Consider the following 27,594-nt stretch of genomic DNA (forward strand, 5'->3'; position numbering starts at 1 on the left):
TTATTAAATAATTCTGATTTCCCTGAAATAGATATGTAATTGCAGCCTGTTTTTATATAAATCTGTGTCTTAAATTAAACATTCATGCTGTATATACAATGGACAGAAAAACACAGAGGCCCTGTCCAACTCTAATGAAAGTTTAATTGCTAAGAGACAGTATTGAGTTTACAATTAAGTGCAGAGTGGAGATAGAAAAGGGAGGGAGCTTCCTTCCTGCCATTTAAACCCCAAGATCAGGACAGTTCATATCGGCACTTGTGTGGAAGAAGGATGAGCTGCTCTTATGTGCTGGAGAGCTGGTTTTTTAAGCTATCGCATCGTTCTCTGCCGTGAACAGATGGACAAGAAGGCGTCCAGTGATCTACATAGCTTGGGAAACATGGAGCTAGAAGAGATATCCAGCAAAATATCTGATCTAGACAAGTGGAGAAAGATCTTTAGTTGTCATGGGTAAGTTTTTTAAAAATTCCTACTTAATTCTTGCATGTGCCTCTTGATAGGTCATTTTTAAGGTTGCAATCCTACGAAATCACATTCCGTGGAATTTGGTAGGGCTTACTTTTGAGTAAGGATGGAAGGCTCTGTCCATCTTCGTTCCCTTGATTTCCCATCTTTCCTATTTTGAATTCAGTTCTCCACATTTCTGCAGCGATTTCTAGATTTTTCTTAAAAAAAAAAAAAATCCCCATGAAAATGGATCAGACATTTTCCCCAATAAACATATATTTGCTTGAAGCTTTGTCTAATGTACACATTTTGGCAAGCGATTGCCTCAACATGCTACATTTTTGTATGCTACTTTCACTAATATATAAATTTTTATGCATCTATTAATTCCACTAATGTAAAGGTAAAGGACCCCTGGACGGCTAAGTCCAGTCAAAGGCGACTATGGGGTGTGGCGCTCATCTTGCTTTTCAGCCCAAGGGAGCCGGCGTTTATCCAGAGTGCACGAAAATGCCGTTTACCTTCCTGCTGCAGCAGTACCTATTTATCTACTTGCACTGGTGTGCTTTTGAACTGCTAGGCTAGCAGAAGTGGGGACAGAGCAATGGGAGCTCACCCCATTGTGGGGATTCGAACCGCTGACCTTCCAATCAGCAAGCCCAAGAGGCTCAGTGGTTTAGACCACAGCGCCACCCACTCCCTAATTCTCCTAATGTATGCATTTTTGTAAAACATGCTTCGGAGATTGCAAAATTCGAATAAGTAAGAATTTCAGAGGATGACTGTGGTTTGATTCTCATATTGTTTCTAATTTAATAGATTTGACTCTAAATGTGAACCGAGTCTAATTTCTCCCCCATCCCTACTTTTGAGTAAACATACATAGAAATGGAAGGCCCAGGATATGCTTGTGTGACAGAAGGCGTGGTGGCACACACTAGGGTTTGTTTTTTGGGGGGGTGGTAGAGTCTTTGCTAGATTTGCACTTTTAGCAAATCCATCTTGTTTGTTTTTATTTTTCAGATTGGAAATCAGCCGCACCACCCATCAGGTAACTTCCTCCCATCTTATTTCCCAGTGTTGTGATCTTGCCAGCAGCAGCAACTGCTTTTAAAAAGATTGCTGCTGTATGAAAGAAATGCAGGTGATGACACTTCTAAAACGAATCCAGCAAACTGTAAAGAAGGCATTTCTGGAAGTGTCTTCCTACACAGGTTTAACTCGGCTTAACTACTTCCAAACAAATTTTAGAGAAACATTCATGATTGGATTCCCTGTGACGTAGAATACCGACAGTATACTGCAGAAGCGCTGCTGTGCATGCAGAAAGTGCCAAATTCAATCCCTGGCATCTCTAGGTAGGTCTGGGGGAGATGGGACCCCTGTCTGAAATCCTGGAGAGCCATTGCCAGTCAGTGTTGGCAATATGGAGCTAAGTGGACTAATAGGTTGTCTCAGTATAAGGCAGTTTCTTAGGTTCCTAGGTTTTATCTATCTATCATCTATCTATATCTATCTATCTATCTATCTATATCTATCTATCTATCTATCTATCTATCTATCTATCTATCTATCATCTATCTATCTCATCTATCTATCTATCATCTATCTATCTATCTATCATCTATCTATCTATCTATCTATCATCTATCTATCATCTATCTATCATCTATCTATCTATCTATCTATCTATCATCTATCTATCTATCTATCTATCTATCTATCTAATCTATCTATCTATCGGACACGGGTGGCGCTGTGGGTTAAACCACAGAGCCTAGGACTTGCTGATCGGAAGGTTGCGGTTCGAATCCCCGCAACGGGGTGAGCTCCCGTTGCTCGGTCCCTGCTCCTGCCAACCTAGCAGTTCGAAAAAACGTCAAAGTGCAAGTAGATAAATAGGTACCGCTCTGGTGGGAAGGTAAACGGCGTTTCCGTGTGCTGCTCTGGTTTCATCAGTCATGCTGGCCACATGACCTGTACGCCGGCTCCCTCGGCCAATAAAGCGACATGAGCGCCGCAACCCCAGAGTCGGCCACGACTGGACCTAATGGTCAGGGGTCCCTTTACCTTATCTATCTATCATCTATCTATCTATCTATCTATCTATCTATCTATCTATCATCTATCTATCTATCTATCTATCTATCTATCATCTCTATCTATCTATCAAAATCAAGCCTTTATTTATCAGTTTTCAAACACAAGAAGAGTCCTGCTGGATCAGGCCAATGTTTCCTTCACTCCAGCATCCTGTTCCCACAGTGCTTTTAACCAGATGCCTACAGGAAGCCTGCAAACAAGACATGAGTGCAACAGCACTCTGCTGCAACTGGTATTCAGAGACATACTGCCCCCAGCAGTGGAGATAAAAACATGTCAAACCTATATTAAAACATAACATCAATATATTTGTTTCTATATAACTTTTGCATGCCCTTCACACAGTCCTCCCTTGTCCTTTGATTTTCCCATTTAGGATTGCCATTTTGCATGCACGCACACCCAGACACTTTGGTCACGTGTCTTTAGCATGGGCTGACACCAGAGGCAGATTTAGGGCAAAGTGCTCTCTTGCTGGCACCAGGGGTGCCAACTTGAATAAAGTATTTGGGGGAGGGAGCAGGTAAGCCCTGCTCCACATAACCACAAGACACGGTGCACACACATAATTTGACTGGCAATGTCCATCCACTTGAGGGTGGGTGGGGGGTGGATCCATCAAATATTTTATGGGGGGCAAAGGGACCTCAGCCCCTAGTAGTTGGCCCCTATGGCTGGCACACACTAAATTAAATGGCCTCGGTCCAGTATACCTGAAGGAGCGTCTCCACCCCCATCGTTCTGCCCGGACACTGAGATCCAACGCCGAGGGCCTTCTGGCGGTGCCCTCACTGCGAGAAGCCACGTTACAGGGAACCAGGCAGAGGGCCTTCTCAGTAGTGGCGCCCGCCCTGTGGAATGCCCTCCCATCAGATGTCAAAGAGAAAAACAACTACCAGACTTTTAGAAGACATCTGAAGGCAGCCCTGTTTAGGGAAGCTTTTAATGTTTAATAGACTATTGTATTTTAATATTCTGTTGGAAGCCACCCAGAGTAGCTGGAAAACCCAGCCAGATGGTTGGGGTGTAAATAAAATATTATTATTATTATTATTATTATTATTATTATTATTATTATTATTATTATTATTATTTTACACTTAGCTCCCAGCAGGAAATGCCTCACTGCCTTACATTTTGTGATCAAGATGGCAGTCCTCCCTGCAGGGCCTATGATATGAGAATCACTGAGTAGAATGGGAGTTATGAGGTCACCTTGCTCAATGTGGGATCGGCAAAGCAGGCTGTAACTACAGTACCATCCATCCTCCACTTCAATACGCTGCCAGAGAGAGGTCCACCAAGGAAGTCCAATGGAATTTATTTACTGTATAGGAAAATTCTCTTGATGATGAACTTCCCTGTTATTTCTGCCCTTTGTGCCCTCTGAAGCATCAAGGAACGAGTCCGGTCTCTTTTCTGCATGGCTGTCCTTCAGATACTTGAAGACATCCATCATGTCTCCCTTTGATCGTATCTTCCCTAGGCAAAACATACCCAGCCATTTGAGCCATTCATAGGACTTGCAATAGCCCCTTTAGGAACAGGCAAATTATGCTCAGTGTATTAGCATGTCCTCGTGTTTCTCCATGTATGTATTATTTTCCTGGCAGCAACTGCTCATGCTACATCAGAAGTGACTTCATATGGTTCTCCCCAGTTTTTAAGCCTTCTTCAGCAATGTGATGGGGAACTGCTTTTCCAAATGGAGAGAAAGCTCAGAATTCCTACTTCATGTAAGATGCCCAGCTGACCAAAAGCAGCCAGAGCCTGTGCCTTTAAGGGCAGCTTGATCTGCAATAATCACAGCAACAGCAATGAGATACATATAATCTGATCAAGCAGCTGTTATCTGCACAGGAGCAGAGACCATTAGAATGTTGGCAACCCTCTCTGTGTCTGTTTACTTTGGCATGTCTGTATCTGTACTCTGCTTCCTTCTATGCTCAAACTGGTTTACACCATAGGCAGCACACAAGCAATCTATTTAAACGTTTCCCTCTTCTTTTATCTCTGAGAGGTGGTTGCTTTTCAAGTAATCAATTTCCCTGCGAGGATTGCTGCTACCTGAGCTGAGCAACAGTGTGTTTTGAAATTCTGTTCATTTAAATATATCAAACTAGTAAGTATCTATGTAAATGGAACAAATGTTGATAGAATGGATGTATATTTCAGGAAGTGCGGCAAAATAGTTGGCCACACAGCTCACCAGCAACTCCTCTACATTTTGAATCATCTATATATGCCATATAAACTTCAAACAGGTAGAATTACTATCTGCTCCTGGAGTTTCATATAACAAAATTAAAAAGCAATAACGCAACACAAAGTTAGGTTTCCTATGGCAGCTGAAACCAGGGAATGCTGTACAACTGAATTTTGAAATAAAAGAATGCATTAAATGAAACATAAACCTGTGGTGGAAAGGAATAGATTTCTGGAGTGAAATGCAAAAATGGTTTTAGTGGACAAATGGCACAAATTAAAATTAACCAAGAAATGTATATTTTTTTCTAGTTTTCTTCCAATATTTGTAACGATTAGCACATTTAACTTTCCAGGCCATCTGTTGCCACCCCATATTGTCCTTACACATTTTTACCCAAATCCCAGTTGGTTAACAATTAAATGGCAATAATTCATTAACCGTGCAATCCAATATATGTAAGTCCCATTGAATTCATACTACTATGAAACAATATATTTCCAGAGGAATCCCATCACTCACATATCCATCACATATGGATGCCAGTCCCTTGCATGCCACTCTCAGCATATATTCCTGGAATTAGAGTAGATCTTGACACATATATTAAAAAGGCAAAATGTTAAATTGATGTTCCTTTAAGTAAACCCAAAATGAACAAGCAGCTCATTTCATATAACTCTCCAACCATCTCCACAAATTTCAAAAACTCATTCATGTAAGTTATTTGCATGAAAAACAGCCCCCGTCTACTGGGGGGGGGGGGGGAGGAATTCCACTAAGTTCACATTTAGAGGCGAACTTTACATGGGAACCGGTATAATGCAATCCTTCAACATTCACACTTTTCTGAATTTTACAATGCAGTTCTCCAGCCAAGTAATGTGTACACAATTGCTTACACTAATGTAGAGTATGCATAAAAATGCATTATATTCGGTTAAATTGATTTGCAGATATATATGCACAGCAGAATTGCATACAAACATTAGAAGAAATTTGCACTAAACCAGCTTACATTTTTTTATTTTAAAAAAAATGCAATCTGAAAAATGAGAAATTGAGAGAATCTGACACTGACGGTTTTGCCCCACCCTAGTGGGACAATGAAAAGGAGAATAAAAATAGAACAACTATTAACTTCAATATTTCTTTTATCAAGGCAGGGTTCATGCCTTTATTTCCAAAACCTTTCCTAGTGCTGTAATTTGGACAAGAGCCATTTAATTTCTAAACCAGAAGGAGAGCTCCTGTTCTTTGGTAATCCAGGAAACTGAGCCAAGGCAGTTCTCCTTTCCAAGTGTCACTATCACTAGGTAATTTTGCCTGTGACTACTTTCGGTCTATTGGAAGCTATGGAAAACAGAACAGCACTGCAGCAGGTCAAAAGATGGGTAGATTCCAAGTTGAGTTACATAGAAATATTGCAGGAAGAAGTTAAGAAGAGTCAACTAGTAAGTATGAAAAGTATTTGCTTTATTTTTTTGCCAAAAGAAAACAATCCTTTCTTGCTGGGAGTTTGAATTGTTTTGGGCTGTGTCATGCTCCACGGGCAACAAAAGCAATGCTTTAAAAAAAACATTGCATTGAGGGTGACTCTGAAGTAACATCAACATCTCAGTCCAGGACACCTCCCTGCATTTACCTGGAAGTACCAGGTAAGTTCCACTGGTTTCAGTGGAATTCACGTATAAGGAAATATGCTTACTAACACAACAGGTATCAAATGGCTAACTTTGTAAGCTGTAGTCTCTGCAAACCTACTGGCACTTGTTCCCTTTAAACACCTTGCACTGTTTTTAAATGATGTATTAACTTATGTGCACTGAAAAGAGATTTATATTCTTGACACGCTGGTTTGAAACAATATAGAAACCTTTCGTCTCCTTGCAGATACAAACCATGTTATGGGATGGGTTTTTGTGCAGTTCCTTCGTTTTAGGAGAATGTTTGCTACAAAAAGAAAAAAGTCAGAAAAGGTGGAGCCTGATACGAACGTATTTAGGGATATGCCGTATAGCTTGGTTTCTGTTTGTTTATATTGTTTATATAGAAGTGCCAAGACCACAAATCGGAGGATGACAAAGAGGACGCAGCTGCAGTGTCGCAAATGACAAACCCCCTAAAGCAAAGCCGTTTCCCATCCAATATTCTTTATTCGATTCCCAAAGCTCTCATCGTCTCATCGAACCTCGGAGGGCGGCCCATCTCACTGGAAATGGCAGTGGTAAGCGGACCTTGTCAATTAAGTATGAGATGAAACTTAATCTCGCCAGAATTAAAGAGACACAGAAATCTTATCCAGGAGCACTGTTGGAATCAAGGCTGCAGTTGGCTGCTGTCAGAAATAATTTAAAAGGGATATAGTGGGGATTGGCTGTTTGGAATGGTTTTCGAGGCTGCTACTGGCCCCTGAATGTACCGTACACAACAGATCCTGCACTAGGTATTAAGCAATACAGATATGATGTGATATTTAACTTCCTTGTTCCAATTCTACTGGTGGTTTGCTGTGTTGTATCCAGGGCTAGAGGAGAAATTCAAGCCCTAAACAACAGTGTTAGAGAGCCAGTCGACCGCTGCCTCTGAAAATGGCTCCATTTGTGAATAGCCATTGATCGATAGACCTCCTGACAGATAACTCTCCACAAATTTATCTAATTCCTTCTGAAAGCCATCCAAGCTGGTTGTCATCGCTGCATCTTGTGGCAGCAAATCCCATTAATTAATTTTGTTTTGCGTGAAGAAGTACTTTTCTTTGATCTGCCCCAAAACTGCTGCCAGTTAATTTAGTCGGGTGACCTAGAGTTCTGGTTTTATCGGAAGTCATCACTTTCTTCACAACTGCTTAGGTGAGGTGTAGTAGAAAACCTGTCCCAAGCAATTTTTTATTAAGAAGCACTAAACATTCCCCTTGATTATGTTTTCCTCAAAGCACATTGGGAACCATTTATGCAGCCATCTTTTGTGCAAAATGGGTGTGGGTGTCATTATTATTCTATTTACTTATTCATTGCCCTTAGCAGTTGTTGGTTACCAAGTGACTTGCATTTAAAAACATAAACATTATACCATAAAAGAAAAAAGAAAGAAAAGTCATATAAAAAAATAATAGTATGCTTATGGTTCAAATTATAGTATGTTTATATCCCTCCATAGTTGTCCTTTCTGTAAACTGAAATGTTCCAAATACATTAACATTAGCAATGTTTCAACTGTGTATTGGAGGTTCATGAGCTGCAGTGAGATGATTTGTGAAAAGCTTGCAGGACATGCAAGTATATTTGTACTACTTACCGTGCACTTGATTCATATTTCTTTCCTCGCCACTGATGATGGAGACTGAGGACATTTTGACGAGGGCCAGATTATCGAGAAAGTTAACAAGACCCTGCCTGGAGGCTATGATTCTCATATTGCTCCACTGGCTTTGACAATGAAACTGTAAAGATGGTTTCAGAATATGAGTTTATTTATGTGCTCTGATTTGTAGTACAAGTACAATTTCAAGTGATCTGCCAAGAACCACAGTGATTTTCATGTCATCCATGAAGAAAGGGGTGGCATTTAAGAAGAAGAAGAAGAAGAAGAAGAAGAAGAAGAAGAAGAAGAAGAAGAGTTTGGATTTGATATCCCGCCTTTCACTCCCCTTCAGGAGTCTCAAAGCGGCTAACAATCTCCTTTCCCTTCCTCCCCCACAACAAACACTCTGTGAGGTGAGTGGGGCTGAGAGACTTCAAAGAAATGTGACTGGCCCAAGGTCACCCAGCAGCTGCATGTGGAGGAGCGGAGACGCGAACCCGGTTACCCAGATTACGTGACTACCGCTCTTAACCACTACACCACACTGGCTTAAGAACAGCCGCCTTAACTGTTTATCATTTGGAAAGTGCTCCAGTTCCCTGATCATTGTGGTAAATGCCTGTTTCGTTCAGAGGAAGCCAGGAATATTAGCTTTCTTTTAATAAAGACCATATTTTTGTTGCTGTTTAATTCTTACCATTTCAAGGGACTACGGAGGATGTTATTTGGAAGCACATATCAAGTCTTCAGCTATGAATGGAAAAGAGCATATTTCAGATTCCACGAACCTTATACTGATTTGGCCTATGCACTGGAGACAGATAAGGTAATAATACCTGGCAGCCATTTTTATACTGGTAAGTGCTCAGCATGGATCAGGCCAATCCCAGCCCAGTCATGTGCTCCCTGGATGTTCAAGGGCAAAATCACAATCTATCTGCTTCAGTTGACCCCTGTCTAAAGTGGCTATTGGCGTCACCTCCTTTGCAGAATGGTGATAATGTAAGTGGGTTGTAAACCCCTTTCCTTATCAAGGGAGTTATACCAAGTATCAAACAGAAATGACATAGAGCTGGTTTACACAGCAGCATATGACTTGCACACACCCCCTCCATATGTACAGAAGCTTCCAATTGCCTAAAACAGCTATATGCTCTGAAAGTTGCCATAGAGGGCCCCAACCTAGCCTTAAGACAGCTGCCCTGCTGTATTAAGCCCAGTCCTTGTAGGCATTGCAGGAAAGGGGGAGGGATGCCCGACACATTTAAACCGCACAACATACTTGAATTATACCACAACAATCAGTAGCAGCCAGTGTGTGTCACAAGGTGGGGCTGCCCTCCCGACAGCAGCGTTGTTGTTGGGCTGAGCCAAGGTGCTGGCAAGGTTAGGGCGGCGTGGATAGGACTGCCATGACTGATCTGGCACTCCCATCGGTACATCACATGGCCCTGACCATGGGTCGGCAAACTAAGGTCCGCGGGCCGGATCAGGCCCAACTGCCTTCTAAATCCGGCCCGCGAATGGTCCGGGAATCGCCACGTGGATCGTCAGTACATGGATCGCCAGTGCGCACATTCTTTCCCTCTCCCTCCCTCTGCCTCACACGGCAGAAGCGCCGCCTCCTCCCTCCCTCCTCCTGGCTTCTCCCCGCCCTGCCCAGAGGAGGAAGGGGGCTGGGGTTTGTTGGTGCCAGCCCCTCTCTGGAGCCCTTTTGTGCGCCACTCACCTTTGTCAGGCTGCATTTTAATATTTTAATGTTGTATTTTAATCTTGTTTTTTAAGTTGTATTTCAATCAATTGTTTTTATATCGGGTGTTAGCCGCCCTGAGCCCGGTTTTGGCTGGGGAGGGCGGGGTATAAATAAATTTATTATTAATTATTATTATTATTATTATTATTATTATTATTATTATTATTATCATTATCATTATCATCATCCCTCCACCGCCGCTGCTAGCTCCTCCTGCTCGCAAAACACAGGAGCCATGGTTGGCTGGGCGCCCCTCTCAAGCGGCCACTATTTAAAGCAGGCCCTCTTCAGAACCCTTTCACACACTGCTCATCGTCCCTCGTTTATTTCCCCCCCCCCAAAAAAAATAGTCTGACCCCCAACAATGTCTGAGGGACAGTGGACCAGCCCTCTGCTGAAAAAGTTTGAGGACCCCTGGCCCTGATTTTGCCATTGCTCTGCCTCCGTCCCGTCCAGATAAACAGCAGTGATACAGGCGTCAGGAGGGTCACCTGATCACACGTGTCACTATTGGCATGAGTAAATGTATGACATAATTTACACAGAGCTTAAAAGGGAAAGGTATCCCTGACCATTAGGTCCAGTCGCAGACGACTCTGGGGTTGCGGCGCTCATCTTGCTCTATAGGCCGAGGGAGCCGGCGTTTGTCCGCAGACAGCTTCCAGGTCATGTGGCCAGCATGACTAAGCCGCTTCTAGCGAACCAGAGCAGTGCATGGAAACGCCATTTACCTTCCTGCTGGAGCGGTACCTATTTATCTACTTGCACTTTGTCCTGCTTTCGAACTGCTAGGTGGGCAGGAGCAGGGACCGAGCAACGGGAGCTCACCCCGTCACGGGGATTCGAACTGCCAACCTTCTGATCGGCAAGTCCTAGGCTCTGTGGTTTAACCCACAGCGCCACCCGCTTACGCTGTGTAAATGCTTTCTTTCAGGGAGGAGCAGTAGCTGTTCAGATGGCTGTTCAAGTGAACATCATTAAATACTTGTTGTTTGTACAAAATAAAGAAGAAAATATGCGCCTACAAAGGTAAGGATGGGCCGGAGAGATATTTGCTTAAGCTGGATGGGTTTGGGGGATCCAGAAGGTGGGTTCCCAGACCACCTCCCATATGTGGCCCAGTAAATCTAGCGGTAGATTCACAGTGCCTCCCAATGCTTGAAAGCCAAGGAGCTGTTTTGTAGTCTTTAACGGGGAGATACTGTGGAACGCAAGCTGGTGTTGGATTCCAACCCCTGTCAGCCCCAGCCAACATAGTCAGTGCTCAGGGATCATAGCAGCTGTACTCAGCGGTGCAGCTGGGAATTTTTTATACCGTGTACGTACTACCCTTACAGGGTAAGGGTTCTCTAGATTAGGCTTCCTCAACCTTGGCCCTTCAGATGTTTTGAGACTACAATTCCCATCATCCCTGACCACTGGTCCTGCTAGCTAGGGATGATGGGAGTTGTAGGCCAAAAACATCTGGAGGGCTGAAGTTGAGGTCATGTGTATTACATGTGAAGCCCTTCATAAGAATAAAAAAACAATGGTGCCGCACCTCTGTGAGTCGTTGCAGGAGGCTCCACCAATAATTAGCATTAAACTGGAGAGCATACTTCTCTTCTCAGCATGCAGATATAAAACAGAAGCTCCAAGAGGAAGGCATGGATTGGATGAGAAATCTGAAAGAAGCACTGGAGAATGGAGAGAAGCAGAATGCCTCTGTGTTCCCAATAGTGGGAAAGGAGAGCTGAAAATAATGCAAATATATTTCACGTCTGGCAACCAATGCACCCATTGGGTTTCAGATAGTACATGGGTAGACGAGTCGAAAAAGCACAGGACACACATTTTTACATCCCTCTAGTGGTTATATGGTGGATCATTTACCAGATGTAATATATTCAGTGTTAACTCTGGATGTGAATACTCGATTCTGACCAAATTAAGCCTCCTGATGTATATTTTGCTCAATCAGATGGGGTCTGCTTTTGCTGCCCTGGTGGTAAGCACATTTACTTAGGATTAAGCAGCCTTGTCTTGTAGAAAAGGGTAATATACGTTCAAAGTAAAAATAATAAAATGGGCATCTATAGCAGGCATAGGCAAACTCTGGCCCTCCAGACGTTTGGGACTACAATTCCCATCATCCCTAACTAACAGGACCAGTGGTCAGGGATGATGGGAATTATAGTCCCAAACATCTGGAGGGCCAGAGTTTGTCTATGCCTGATCTATAGCCATGTAAATGCCTGGCTGCCCCACTGCTGACCTACAAAAAGGATGCTGCAGTGATGAGTGTCAGCCCTGGTAGACTCTAGCATCGCCGTGCCAAGTGTGGATGCCTTGGACTGTTTGCTACTGCATTTGTCACCTGCCACTCTCTGGGTGGTCATTGGGGTGGAATCCTGCACTGCAATGGCCTGGGTTTAGCCCTGAGGTCCAGCCCTAGCTGCACCATTGTCAACAATGTCTTGGGGCTGACAGTTTTCCTGTTCCTGGACTATGGATTGCTAGCGTCTCTCTCTCACAGTCTCTTTTTCTATCTGTCTTTGCAGTTTATGTGAAATAAGCCAAAAAGAACAAGAAAAGACTCTTGCAGCAGCCTTGGCTGATATTCTGTGGGTAGCAGGAGAAGGTCAGAAAGCTACTGTCTGCCTTGTCACCAGTAATACTTATTTTACTCCCAGTATAGACTACAAAGCGGATCACTTTACTGAAAGAGTAAGTAAGAGAAGCTATGCTTTAAAAGACACAAGATTTGCAAGGGGGAATTGTTGGGCTTGGTTCTAAAAACTAAGAAACAGAAAAACCCCAGAAACACGAGGACTGTTGTATGTTGTGGTACAAACAACAAGCACATAAAGATCCACTTCGCAGCCAGAGACTGGCTGAGATTTGCTGGCCAAGAAAAACCAATAGCATTGTGTGAATCGAGGTGCTATAATTCTTTCTTTTATTAGACGCCATAAAGAAAAGAAGGAACTCCAAACAGAGAGAAAATAAGTTAAATTTAGCATAATGTATTGAGCTATCCTGTGTGTGCAGTTAAATATCTTGAGGCCTGACCAGATGTTTCAGTGAAAGTAGATCAATAGAGTAGTATTTGGAATGGGTGCCACATGCAATGTGATCCAACTGGTCTGTAACACATTTGTCTGTGTGTGGAATCTCTGGGACTAAGATTTTCATATTCAAATCTCCCAAGAAAGGACAAGGTAAAACAGGTTTTGGTGTATAGTTCAATGAAAATGTTGGCTCTGGGCTCATCCAGAGGACCTATTTATTGAGCATTCATCGAGATTTGCTTACACAAAGTTTATGCAGCTGAAATTCTACTCAGTCTTTACTGAGCATTTGTTAGTATTTGTTTGCAGGGAGATTATACAACAATGAGCATTCATCCTGAATTCACCCTGACTTGGCTTCAGGGTCTTCATATGTCTTCCTGTTTATCATTTATTCATTCCAAACTTCTCAGTGCATTTCCCTGTTACGTTCCTAACCATGAAAAGATTTTTTTTTCATTGTGCTTGGGCAACAGAGCACTTCTATTGTGAAAATCTAAATTTCCCAGAATGCACCCGAATCCCTCCTATAATATGGCACCCCTAGAATGTGACAGCTGTGGAATAGGCAAATTAGGAAAGGACTTTTTTTTAAATGCAACTACCAGCATTGTCATGCCTTTCTAGAAATCTATGGACCTACCACAGTTGGAATCCTGTGTACGGTTCTGGTTGCCACATCTTAAAGAGAATATTGTGGGTCTGCAAGAGTGGAGGAAGGGGAGACCAGCTGGTACCCATTGGGACTGGTAGGTCGGAGGGCAGGGCACCCAGCAACAGGTAAAAGCAGAGCCGATGACAGGTGCAAACAGCTGATTATTGGTTTTGTCCCCATCCTCCTCCCTGTTGATTAAGGAGGAAGAAGCTTGAAATATACTCGGAGTCGAGAGTGGATTTCATGCTCTTTATTCAGCTCATAGTGGTGAGGAGGAATGGAAGTTCCCCCAGAATGTCTGCTTTATATACATTATTTACACAATGGGCCCCACGTGATTGGCTAATTCCGGAATTCTCCTGTAGGCCAATCAGGTTGCGGATTCACTTCCACCTGGAGCTGGATTGGGTGGCTCCTGTGGACCAATCAGCCTGCTGCGTTCTGAATCCTATTGTTCTAGGACCAATCAGACTGCTGCATTTTGGATCCTATTCAACTCAGTACATAACAAAGCTGATAGGAAGTGTCTGGATTGGCTACTAGTATGGAGGCAGAGAGGTGCAGGCTGGCTAAGAGCAAGCTGAAGATGGAGGGGCAGTGCACTATTTGCCTTACTAGACCAACTTCCACTAGGGGAAGCCAACATTATTAGGGGACTGAAGAAACTCTTTGAGGAAGTATGATGGCTAGGGCATGAGTAAGAATAGAGAAAGTAAAAGAGGGGAAAGCTCCCTCTCTCAAGATACCAGACCCTGGAGTCATCCAATGAAGCTGAACAGTGGGAGATTCGGCACAGACAAAAGGAGGTACTGGCACCAAATTCGCTGCCAGATGTGATGAACATCCATTTGGAACACCAGGGCTCTCCTTCTGTCATCCACCCCTCCTTCCCAACTTGCTGTAATTATTTGGAGCTCCAAGGCAGTCAGGGGAGGAGAAGAGATGACAGGACCTGGGAGGGACGGGCAGGAGAAGTGAGGACTGCCTTGTCTCCTGCCGCATTGGTATGTTTAATATTTGCCAGCTTTGAATATGGCTGCCTTGACCCTTATTCCACCATCCATCCATCCCTGCACCCCGCTCTATCTCTGCATGGCACTAGAAGGTCAAAGAGAACTCAGGTGCAGATACACACAGGTACTAATGCAGGGGTCAGCAAAAAATTTCAGCAGGGGGCCGGTCCACTGTCCCTCAGACCTTATGGGGGCCAGACTATATTTTTTTGGGGGGGGATGAACAAATTCCTATGCCCCACAAATAACCCAGAGATGCATTTTAAATAAAAGGACACATTCTACTCATGTAAAAACACACTGATTCCCAGGCCGTCCGCGGACCGGATTTAGAAGGCGATTGGGCCGGATCCAGCCCCTGGGCCTTAGTTTGCCTACCCATGTTCTAATGCTTCGTTATCTCTGTGCAATAAGGGAGCTGGAGAGCACAGAGCCTAGGCTGAAAGCGAAGCAGTCAGAGTCGTCTTCACAGAGCTCATGTATATGGAAAAGTCTGTTCAGGACAAAATTTAATTTAGGCTAAACTGTGCTCGTGTGTAATAGAGATGAATGATGTGATTACTGCACCACCTGACCAGTTTTCCAAAATTTTATTCCTGTGTTGATGGAATTCTTAATGATCATTTTGCAGGTTCAGCTGTTTGACTTTTTTGAGAAGGAAACAGCTCAGCAGTTCCTCTGCGATCACATACACTGTGTAAGTTCGGGGGGGGGGTATATGCAGCATCCTTACAAATGTGTACTTGTGGCCAAGTTTTATGTGGCTTTTAACAGTACCTACAGGTGGAACTGCACACATGCCTGTTTGTTCGTACCTTAGTGCACCACTGTGTTCAGTGGGGATTATTTCATTTCATTTTTTCATTTCACTTTTAATTTGTATACCGTCTTTCTCTTTCACAACACCCAAGGCGGTTTACAAGCTGAAGAAACAAAGAATGTACACCTTAGAACAATCTAATCCAATACAAAAATGTGATAATAAAACATAACTTTAAAATAAGCAACTTGTATAAAATAAAGTAATATTCAACAATCCATTAGAATAGCATAGAATAATATTAAATACCAGCATATAAAAATTAAACAAATCCACTCTTAACAATTATAATAAATAATTTCCAAACTGTAATCAATAAAACAACGGCAAGTCACAGTGCAGAAAATAATACAATACAAATCGAGAAGCAGAGACTGGAGGGGGGGCAAGGCAGATGGAAGAAGGCCTTGCCTGATGAAGTCTCTCCCCTCACAGTTCTAGATCCAAAGATTCAAAAATTGTTCTGAATCTCATTCTTCAGTAGATGTACTCTCAGATGACTGTAAATGGGGCTGCAGTCTTACTTGTCTTATTATACAATGTTGTAAAACGGATCTATCTTTTGTTCTGATCCAGCTTTTGGCTAATAAACCTCGACTGCATTTTGAATTGCCTCGTGCATTTAGCACAATGCTCTTTTCCTCATCTCAGTCATCACAGGTAGGTACAGCAGGTGGGACCTGCAACAAACTGTTGCAGCGTGGAGTGCTGCTGTTTAGGAAGCCAGTCGATGTCAGTACAGTAGTACCTCGGGTTACATATGCTTCAGGTTACATACGCTTCAGGTTACACACTCCACTAAGCCAGAAATAGTGCTTCAGGTTAAGAACTTTGCTTCAGGATAAGAACAGAAATTGGGCTCTTGCGGCACGGCAGCAGCAGGAGGCCCCATTAGCTAAAGTGGTGCTTCAGGTTAAGAACAGTTTCAGGTTAAGTACAGACCTCCAGAACGAATTAAGTACTTAACCCAAGGTACCACTGTACGCCTTTCAACCGATGTGCAGCGACTGGGCTCAATAACTGGTTCTGCCCCGACTGGGCTAGGCGACTGGAGCACTTTCAGAGACCTTCCAATCCTGGAAAACAGGTCCCAGTGCACTGGACCCACAACTGTGCATTGTGAGCACCAGGCTCATGCAGAGTATAAACAACGTGGAAGCTAGCTGTGAAGCATAACTCCTTTTATTTCTAATAGCTGCTACAAACTAATGAACTACTGGCTTGCATGAGTCTCCCACTCAGCCATCTAGTCACCACATAGATAAGACTCTCTCTACACACAGAGTCAGGTAATCAGTCAGGAGTAGAAGAGCAGTTTCCACCCCCTCCTTTCTCAAAACATCAGATCAGGAGATTCTGTCAATGGGAGGGGTGAAAATATCAACAGTCCCTCCCTTCTATTTCCCCTGTTTTCTGTTCTCTTCCCCACAATTGTCAGTCAGCATTCCGTGGCCATTGAGCATGCTCAGTGCTTATTGGGCTTGGGCTTTTTTCCCCTTTGCCTGTACATATTATCTGGACTGGGGTTCTGCACTTGGGTCCCCCCCCCTTGCCTGTACGTATTTTCTGCACTGAAAATCCTTGGGGATTCCCCAAACACAGAAACCTAGAAAGCTGCCTTATCCTGCGTCAGACCATTGCTTCATCTACCTCAGTATTGTCTACACTGATAGGCAGCAGCCCTCCACAGTTCCAAGCAGGAGTCTTTTTTCCAGACCTGCCTGGAAATCCCGGGGTTTGAACCCGGGACCTTCTGCATGCAACACAGGTGCTCTCCCACTAAGCTATGGCCCCTTCCCAACTGATGTCTTTCTTTTGTGTGTGGGTAAATTTTGTGTGTTCTGGCTAAATAAGCAACAGCCTGAACTCACAGCCTGAACACCAGAAATCAAGGATGTGTGTCAACATGAACGTGAGCAGTGGTGGACTTTGGTAATATGGGGCTTGAGCGAAGACAAAAGCCCCCCCCCCTTCTTATTTCCATAATAATTCATTAGGGTACAGTTGTTTTTTATGGATCTTCTCAGTAGCTACCTGTATAAATAGGGTGTTGTTGTTGTTGTTGTTGTTATGCACACCCTCGGCTTGGTGCCCTGTGTGAGGAAACTACCTGCACTGCCCTGAATCTGATGCTGACCTGAGTAACATTCATCCTTCTCTTCTAATCAGCTGAACTGTGAAGGAAGTCATGGAGTGATTCTATTTCTGTACAGCTTGCTTTTCTCAAGGACATTTGAAAGGTAACAAAAATGTTCCCCTACTTTATCAATACCTAGATTTAAATTAAACAATAAGTCACTGCGTCATCCTTTCTTTCTTCTTATCTTTTTTTAATTTAAGAATAGTTTATTTGCCACAGCATATATTTCAAACATTCTCATGATCATAAAAACCATAAAATAACACGTCGTGTGCTCCAACCTCATTAAATGGAAGGGATACATTATATCTGCAACAATTTGAAAGGTTCAAATGTATACTTCAAGTATTCCAAACTATGTTACCCACCCCAAACACTACTCCCCCATGTGCCTCACTAACTGTGTGTTCAATGAAACAGTGTAGAAGTTATCATTTTTCTTTTGGTCTCTTGCTACCTGCAATTTCCATGTTAGCTCTTCCAACAAAGCTGTCTGCCAGACCACTTCATACCACTTATCCATGGTCAACAGTTGCAATGTTTTTCATGTTCTGACTATGGTCGTTCTCGCCGCAGTCAATAACTGGGTTATAAGAACTTTATTTCTAATTCTTGGCGAGTCCTGACTGTACAAATTAAGCAATGCCAATCCTGGGGACATAGGAACTGTCTGCCTTGTAATCAAAGATATCTCTGCAAAGACATTTTCCCAGAATTTTTTTTATTTTTGAACACTCCCACCATGTATGTCTGTTTGTCCCAATAGTGGGACACCCTCTCCAACACATAGGGGAGCTGTTGGGTTTTATATAAGTTAGACTTCTAGGTGTTAAATACCAGCAATTTGCGATTTTGAGGGCTCTTTCTCTTGTCATTTCCGAAATAATTTATACAGGGCTTTGAGCCACAGCCCATTCCATGCCTCTTCCTCAATTTCTAAATCCCAATCTGATTCCCACCATTATATTATTCTGGGGAGGGAAATATGCCTCTATAGTTGATATATACAGAGATGATATTAATCCTTTCATTGCTATATTTTCTTCTACTATTATTTTTTTGTATGTGGTTATTAATAATCTCCCCATTAAGTTGTTCTATAAAGTTATTATCATTATGGCAGATACCAGCAGGCAACTGCCCTCGTTGTGCAGGCGATGTCAGCAAAGCAGCTTCTTGGACACTAGTTTCTAAGATTTCCTGTGCTAAGGATCTACAGTTCCCAAGTCCCTGATCCCAGGGGTGGAGGAAGGGGGCAGTGGGGGCGAGCTGCCCCAGGTGTCACCACTGAGAGGGGTGACAAAATGGCGGGCGGCACTCACCGCGGGCCTGCAGCATGCCTGAGCCACGCGTTTTAAAGACTCTCTCAAGGCAAATCTAAAAAAATGTAGTATAAACTCCAACAACTGGGAAACACTGGCCTGTGAGTGCTCCAATTGGAGAGCAGCCTCTACCAAAGGTGTCATGGGCTTTGAAGACACGCAAAGTCAGGACGAAAAGGGAGAAATGTGCTAAGAGGAAGGAACGCTTGGCAAACCCTCACCATGATCAACTCCCGCCCAAAAACCTATGTCCCCACTGTGGAAGGATGTGTAGACCCAGAATTGCCTCCACAGTCACAGACTCACTGTTAAAACCATGTTTATGGGAGACAATCTTACTCGGCTACAAGTGATAGAAGAAGAAGAAGAAGAAGAAGAAGAAGAAGAAGAAGAAGAAGAGAGGGTGACTGGAAATTACAGAGCAGCCAGCTTCATAAAGCATAGGGTTTGTCTTGCAGCATTATTGTTGTGTTTGAGTGGACTGAACATCCTGCAATGTCTTATCAGCATTAGTAGTTGAAGCTAAAGCTGCTTGAGTGGCTGGGGTGTTTTGACTACTGTCAGCTTTATCGTCAAGGAATGCTGAATAAATTCCTTTTGACAGCCAAGGCCAGGGAGGCCTAAACTTTGGACAACTGTAAGTCTGAGTATAGACTGAGTGTAAGCTCCCCCCTCTGGATTATTCTGCAGTTACCGTCTTCAGTTCAACTAATTATTAGCTTGTTTAGCTTATGTAGGTAGCAACTTAAAATTTTAAAGAGGTTTTCTCACCGCTGCTGTATTGCAGTTGCCATCTTTGTAGTGTTACTTTAATAAAAAAATTGTCACCAGCTGCAGGGCAGCTGGACCCTTACAATGCTGGATTGGATGAATCCCAAGCAGGAATTAAGATTGCTGGAAGAAATATCAACAACCTCAGATATGCTGATGACACAACCTTGATGGCAGAAAGTGAGGAGGAATTAAAGAACCTTTTAATGAGGGTGAAAGAGGAGAGCGCAAAATATGGTCTGAAGCTCAACATCAAAAAAACTAAGGTCATGGCCACTGGTCCCATCACCTCCTGACAAATAGAAGGGGAAGAAATGGAGGCAGTGAGAGATTTTACTTTCTTGGGTTCCATGATCACTACAGATGGTGACAGCAGTCACGAAATTAAAAGACGCCTGCTTCTTGGGAGAAAAGCAATGACAAACCTAGACAGCATCTTAAAAACAGAGACATCATCAGCATCTTAAAAGCAGCATCTTGAAAGCAGTGAGCGCTGGACCATAAAGAAGGCTGATCGCCGAAGCATTGATGCTTTTGAATTCTGGTGCTGGAAGAGACTCTTGAGAGTCCCATGGACTGCAAGAAGATCAAACCTATCCATTCTGAAGGAAATCAGCCCTGAGTGCTCACTGGAAAGACAGATCCTGAAGCTGAGGCTCCAATACTTTGGCCACCTCATGAGAAGAGAAGACTCCCTGGAAAAGACCCTGATGTTAGGAAAGATGGAGGGCACAAGGAGAAGGGGACGACAGAGGACGAGATGGTTGGACAGTGTTCTCGAAGCTATCAACATGAGTTTGACCAAACTGCGGGAGGCAGTGGAAGACAGGAGTGCCTGGCGTGCCCTGGTCCATGGGGTCACGAAGAGTCGGACATGACTAAACAACAACCAGAGCATAAAGTTAGAACGAAGTTGGTATAAGGCTCAAAACTTAAGGAGAAAGCACGGGCTCTAATATCTGGAGGAGATATTAGAAGTTAATAGGATTGGGACACAATGGAGGGAAGACTGATGGAACTGAGAGAAGCTCGTTCATTTTGTGACCAGGCATGTTCAATCTACTGCAGGGGGTTGGACTAAATGAGTCTTTGAGTCCCTTCCAACTCTACAGTTGATATTTCTGTGTGACTCACAAGCATTGGATCTGTCATTCTTACTGTGCAGCATACCCATGCAAGCTTTCATTTGGCAGTGCTTTTGGGGGGACCGCGTATAAAATCATACATACTCAAGAGGATCTGCTTTAATAGTACTGGATATGATGTTGACCTCAACTCTTGGAAAAGCAAAGTGTGCCTGTGTGCCTCCTTTCTTGTTTTCTTCTGTCAGGCAGGGTGGAGACTAGCAAACAGATGGGCTGGTGCTGCCCACACCATTTAATTGAAAGTCCAAATTGGCCTATGGGCCCCGAAAAAGATTCGTGGCCCCTGCTCTAACCACTACACCAGACTGATTGTCAAACCCATCCTGTGCTGTGGGAACACTATGAGAACATCATCCATTGCTTCCCTGCCCTCCCACAACAGCTGGGTATAGCATATTCAAATGCATCCCTATAGTCATCCTGGGATAGTTCAGTTGGTAGAGCATGAGGCTCTTAATCTCTGGGTCGTGGGTTTGTGTTCCATATTGGGTGAAAGATTCCTACATTGCAGGGGGTTGGATTAGATGACCCCCTTTAGCCCCTTCCAACTCTACAATTCTATCATTCTATGATCCCTGCTCTTCCATCCCTGAGACTGTAAGGTTGTATCCAAAGTTGTCCAAGTGGGTGGAAAGCTCATGCAGGATATCTCCCCACCCCACCTCAAAAAGCCTCTCCAGATTTTCAGGGGAACCTACAAAACTTTGGGGCTGCGGCGGGAGAGGGGGATCCACCTGAAATCGGAGTCTGGCGTTCTGTTAGCAAAACTCTGGCAAGCAGGTTGACAGTGAAGAGTGACTCACGGCACCGAGCGACAATAGGGAACGCTAATTTTGTCTTTGTGCTTTGGTTGGGTAGGCTGCAAAAAGACCTTGACTGTACCACAACTCATCTGTTGCAATGCAGGCTTGGAAGCTTCATCTGCAGACAAGTAGGTGTATCGGAGGGGGGGCAGCTGTGGCTCGTGGGGGTGGGTGGGTGTAAGCTGCCATGTTCTCCCAGCAGTGGTGTTGTGCTCAATGGGATGGAGATGGAATCAGAGGGAGGCTGTGGTGGGGCAGTCAGGGTGGCAGTGGCGCTGTGAGGCTGCCACTGCTGCTAACCCAGGGCTCTGCTTTTCGCTTTTTTTTAAGAAAATCTTTATTAATTTTCACATAGACAAATATACACAAGTTACATAACATAGAAAACAGAAAATGATACAAATGAATAGAAACGATGAAATAAGAACAGATAAAGAAACAAACATAAACAAATACAATATACTACACTTACATGACAGATTAAAATGTATAACTTCCAATAATTCTCATTATACTACTTATATTATCTGTACTCCTTGCACAGATTCATATTATTATTATTATTGTTGTTGTTGTTGTTGTTGTTGTTGTTGTTGTTGTTGTGTGTGTGTATATATATTCCACTATTATATTTCATGTAATTCTTGGTTAACAGTATCACTTGATTTCTGCAAGTATCTTATTGTTCGTACAATACGTTTTTAAATATTCTTTGAATATTTTCCATTCCCTATAAACCTTCTGGTTTGACACTCCTCTAATTTTTCCAGTCAATTTTGCTAGTTGCAGGTATTCTATCATAAGAATTTGCCACTCTGTAATCGTTGGTAAGATTTCATTCTTCCAATTTCTTTCCACTGTTATTCTGGCTCCGCTAACCTTGCCACTGTCACTGTGGGAACGCCACGGGCTGCATCTCCCTGCACGAGGCATCACTATTGGACTTTATTTTCTTTAAGTAATGTTGTGAAGGCTGCGTGCTACCCCCAGTCTCTGACTAGCAGCAGAGGTGGAGCTAGCTGCTCTGGCACCTGGAGCAGCGTGACCTGGGGGCGGGGCTAGTGTCCCAGGGGGTGGGGCAAGCATCCCAGGGGTGCATTGCCCAAGGTGAGCATCCCAGGGAGGTGGCGATGTCACCCCCCCCTCAGGGATGACACCCGGGGCACGCTGCACCCACCGCACCCACCTTGCTCTGCCTCTGTCTATCAGTAGCAATATTCCAGGGGGCTCCAGGGTTCTGTTTCTGTTGGGAAAATCAAAGCACAATGGAAGCTAGTGTCTTTAAGACAGGCATCCCCAACCTGCAGCCCTCCAGATGTTTTGGCCTACAACTCCCATGGTCCCTAGCTAACAGGACCAGTGGTCAGGGATGATGGGAACTGTAGTCCAAAACATCTGGAGGGCCGAAGGTTGGGGATGCCTGCTTTAAGATATATGGTTTATTGTATACCTGCTTACACCTTCAATGGAGGGAGTGCAGAACATTCCGACTAAACATCGGGAAGAACTTTCCGACAGTAAGAGCTGTTCAACAGTGGAACCGCCCCCCTCAGGAGTTTGTGGGCTCTGCTTCGTTGGAGGTTTTTAAGCAGAGGTTGGATGGCCACCTGTCATGGATGCTTTAGCTGAGATTTCTGAATTGCAGGGAGTTCGGCTAGACGACCATTGGGGGGGGTCCCTTCCAGCTCTACCATTCAATTATATCCCAAGAGTGTCTCCCGTTGCCTCTCCTTCCCAGAATGGCTCAGTTGGTAGAGCATGAGATTCCTAACCTTAGGGTCGTGGGTTCGAGCCCCACGTTGGGCAAAAAGATTCCTGCATGGCAGGAGGTTGGACCAGATGACCCTCATGGTCCCTTCCAACTCTGCAATTCTATGATTGCTGAACACTGAGGAACAAGCCGCTTTTGAGGTCAGCTTCTGATTCCCCACCTGAAAGCATGATTTGGGTCGTTTTCTCCTTTAGGCCATTCTGAACATCATCTTAACAGGCAGAGCTTGTCCACACGTGTTTAATGGGCTCCAGAAACTTGAGGCCGAAGGCAATGTGCAGAAACAGCTGCATGGTGTCTCGTCCCGCAGCGAGGTGGGCTATTTACACTGGAGCAAGGAAGAAGTGGAACATTACAGATTCCCACAGGTAAGGTAAACATGCAAATCAGTGCACAGGTCTTTTCAGTGCAGGTAAGCATTTGAGCTACAGGGCCAAACTACACGTAACATTAGCAATGTGTTTGAAGGAGCATGTTTTACCGAAGTGGTTTTATTTTGGAGAAAAAGCAGTCATGAGCCCCTAGTCCAGAACATGCTCCTGATCTGATCCAGCACCCCCTCCCAATTTTCTGCTTCCTGGTTGGGCCTTAGGTTACCTACCCTTGCTCCTGCTTATGAAATTCATGGGTGTGACTAAATTACATTATCAATTTCAATGGGTTTACTCTGAGTAGAACTTAGTTGGCGCCAACCCATTATTTATTGTCCTGTAGAACAGACCCACATGAGGAATCTCCAGCCCAGTCGAAAATGCAACAGTTATTTAGCATTAAGATAAATTCAACAGTGTAAATAAGTTTTTGTGGATGTAATAATAGAATACTGAATGGTTTAGTTTATGTAAAATATGCAGGGATTTATGATATGCAAAATGAACCATGGAAAGAGAAAACAAAAAAAATTCCTTCCAGTAGCACCTTAAAGACCAACTGGAAGGAATTTTTTTTGTTTTGACTATGGCAGACCAAATCAAATTTTATTAAACGGTCATAGACCAGATTAACTCGTACAGCTAGTCAGCAAAACATAACACCGGAAAAAACAAAGGACAATTTCAATACAGATTAGGCCATAACAGCAATTTAAAAGTAGACAGCATAAATAAAATTAAGTATTTGCCTTCGAGTGCATATTGACATTGGAAAGCTCTTGTTTCCTGCACCTAATAGCGGCTACACAAAATTTGGCAACATTGATCGTAATTTCAGGAACCTTATCTTCTACCAAGGCTCTCATACATTGGAGTTCTGGTTCATTTTTAAGCTTTTGTAGAACTGGGGCAATAAAGGTCAGGCGTAGATCCTCGTAGTAACTACAGTGCAGCAATACATGCAGACTTGTTTCCACTTCCGATGAGCCACATGGGCAAACACGTGACTCATATGGTTTGCCATATGGCAGACCAACACGGCTACCTATCTGTACATGGAAAGAGAAGTCATTGATATTTTAAGGATGTTTAAATGAGTATTTGAAATTGTAAAACAGAAAATTATATATATATGGAAATGCAACAATTAGTAGCTAAACCATATGTGATGATGATGGGGATGATTTATTAATTGCACCCTGCCCATCTGACTGGGTTGCCCCAGCCACTCTGAGTGATCGCAAATTCCTAGCAGCCAGTCAGGAAGTTTTTTGAAAAAGATGAAGATGTTGGTTGTGTTTGGGGGATCTGTGTTTTCTTTTTAATGCCTTACCGCACCATGAGACTGTGAATGAAGTATGCCCTCCCCTCCCTAGGTTGGCAGCATGCTGAAAACTCCTAAATTGCCTGTTTGGTTGTGCAACATCAGTGGAACATACAGCGTCCTTTTCAGCACTAACAGGCTGCTCTTGTCCGACTGGAAAATGGAACACCTCTTTGATTTGTATTTTTATAATGGACAGCCCTCGCAGAAGACAACAGTGCATCTAACAGTAGGTAGGCACTTACCTTTACTGAAAGAGAACTTTTCAAATGAACACTCCTGACATCCCTTCAATTTTATATGTCCATCAATGCCCTTTTTTCCACAAGTGATACTTAAATCCATTTTGGTGTGCTTTGCATGGATCAAATATATATCTATATCTGTATCTATATTTAACAAAAAAAAAGTTCTGTGGCCTTGCCTGCACCTTCTGAGTTTTAAACTGGCATACATTTGCATCCTGTGCTACATTAACAATACATTCTAAACTAAAATGTACTTTAGATAAGCAGACCTTATGAAAACACCCATACAAGCAACAGTAAACAGCACAATAAGAGAGAGGGGGCAACTCTGAGAGCAGATCTGAAAGGAGACTCCAGCAATTAGGAGAGAGGAGAAGTACAGTCCCTGGGGGAAATTCTGAAAGCATTCTCAGTAGGGGAGAAAAATACCCCCAATCGTTTTTTAAGCTACATAATCCATTAAGAGCCCAGTTCTTCTTCTTCTTTTTACTAAGCACTCAGTGACCATTGAATGTCAAGAAAGCCTCTATGTTTTTAAGATGTTTTATCACTTGCAGTTTGCCACCCTGGGCTCCTTTGGGAGGAAGGGAGGGCTATATCACATAAGGATATGTTTTGAGTCCCAGTGTGGTGTAGTGGTTAGAGAGTCAAGCTAGGACCTGGTATGTAGAGTTTGTGTGTGTGTTTTTAAGCTGCAGGCCCTGATCCAGATTGGGTCTGTGGAACAGGGAAAGTGGGGTATAACCCTTTCCTCCTGCATCATTCCCCCCACAAAAGCCCCCTCCCCAAAGCCATCTTTGGGCAATTTGCCCTTATTTAACCCCATTGTGTCCTAGAAAGAAAGATACAGGAGCATATGGGGCCTGATCCACAGGACGCTGTCATATAATATATCAGTAATGGGACGCAGGTGATGCTGTGGTCTAAACCACTGAGCCTAGGACTTGCCGATCGAAAGGTCGGCGGTTCGAATCCCCGCGATGGGGTGAGCTCCCGTTGCTCGGTCCCTGCTCCTGCCAACCTAGCAGTTCGAAAGCATGTCAAAGTGCAAGTAGATAAATAGGTACCATTCCAGCTGGAAGGTAAATGGCGTTTCCATACACTGCTCTGGCTTCACTAGAAGCGGCTTAGTCATGCTGGTCACATAACCTGGAAAAACTTTCTGTGGAAAAACGTCGGCTCCCTCGGCCCGTAAAACGAGATGAGCACTGCAACCCCAGAGTCATCCACAACTGGACTTAACTGTCATTGGTCCTTTGCCTTTTTTAATGTCTACACTGACTGGCAGTGGGTCTCAGGGTTTCAGGCAGGAGTCTTTTCCAGTCCCGTGTGGAGACTCCAGGAATTGCATTTGGGGGCTTTTGCATACAATGCATGTGCTTTGCCAACTGACCTAAAGGCAGACAGCTGAAGCACAGGAGAGCTTGAGAGGCGTGAGAAACACCAATGCCAGAAGCTTCCATTTTGCACGAAACAGCACACACACAAGCTTCTTTTCTTTCAGACACCCATTCTCATCACTGGGAGGAAAATCACCGTGAGGAAGACGGCGATGCAGAAAAGCGATTCCCTTCTGTGGAGATGGCCATCCGAACAAAGTGGGAGGGTGCTGCTATTAATTGGAACGGCGTGGTCCCCTTCTTCTGAAGATAGAGGGTGCGGGCGCAGAGCTGGTCCACAGGCTCTCTTGCACGGATCCTGCAGCCCAGGCCTGGAGGAAGAAGAAAGGAAACTGCTACCAATGGACAGCTCAATGGGCCTGCCAGTTTGGACTTCCAGCCTGCATTCGGTAAATAAATTAGGTGTGCTTATGGGATAAGCAAAAGACAAACTGTGCAACATGTGCGCACACAGAGAGAGAACGCTGCAAGCTAAACACAGAACTGAGATCAAATCGGAGTATAGCAAGACAGTTTTACACACACACACACACACACACACACACACACACACACACACACTTTCAACTTTTGCTTCTCCCACCAGCCGGGCCTCATGGAAGGGTGCTGCCTGTCATGCAAATATAATTGGTGTGAAATGACTGAGGACCTAAAGTCAATTAGGAATGTTGGAAGTGACAGAATGAAGTCATGACCCTGCCGTTTCATATCTTCATGATGATTTCTCCCTGTTGTTGAAAATTATTACTGTTTCTGTTGTTGAATTTTTCTGCTGCCAGGATGCACAGTCTGTAGTGTACAGATGTCCCAGCCCAGAGTTCTTTGAGTCAGAATGTCTGCAGTCCATTCCTAAGAAGCATATAGATTTGGAATTCAATTTAATTAAGTGGCAATTACTGTGGCTGAGCATGGGTGAAAGGGCACTTTAAACATGACAAATACGTGA

At 43.7% G+C, this 27,594-nt stretch overlaps 1 protein-coding gene and 1 non-coding gene across 2 annotated transcripts; both read left to right on the plus strand.

The window, feature by feature from the left end:
- Positions 1–340: 340 nt before the first annotated feature.
- On the plus strand, positions 341–27,190 carry MINDY4B (MINDY family member 4B). The gene is made up of 12 exons (XM_028728487.2): positions 341–453; positions 1,474–1,501; positions 6,813–6,986; positions 8,769–8,888; positions 10,750–10,844; positions 12,356–12,521; positions 15,165–15,230; positions 17,523–17,593; positions 21,590–21,662; positions 23,500–23,673; positions 25,053–25,233; positions 26,753–27,190. The coding sequence occupies exons 1-12, from the start codon at positions 341–343 to the stop codon at positions 26,893–26,895; spliced, it is 1,404 nt and encodes a 467-aa protein (XP_028584320.2). The 3' UTR covers positions 26,896–27,190.
- On the plus strand, positions 23,258–23,340 carry TRNAR-CCU (transfer RNA arginine (anticodon CCU)). Its single transcript has one exon. It is a non-coding gene; the product is annotated as a tRNA-Arg (tRNA).
- Positions 27,191–27,594: the final 404 nt, after the last annotated feature.

This window comes from Podarcis muralis, chromosome 6 (genome assembly GCF_964188315.1).
Source record: "Podarcis muralis chromosome 6, rPodMur119.hap1.1, whole genome shotgun sequence".
Classification (NCBI taxonomy): domain Eukaryota; kingdom Metazoa; phylum Chordata; class Lepidosauria; order Squamata; family Lacertidae; genus Podarcis; species Podarcis muralis.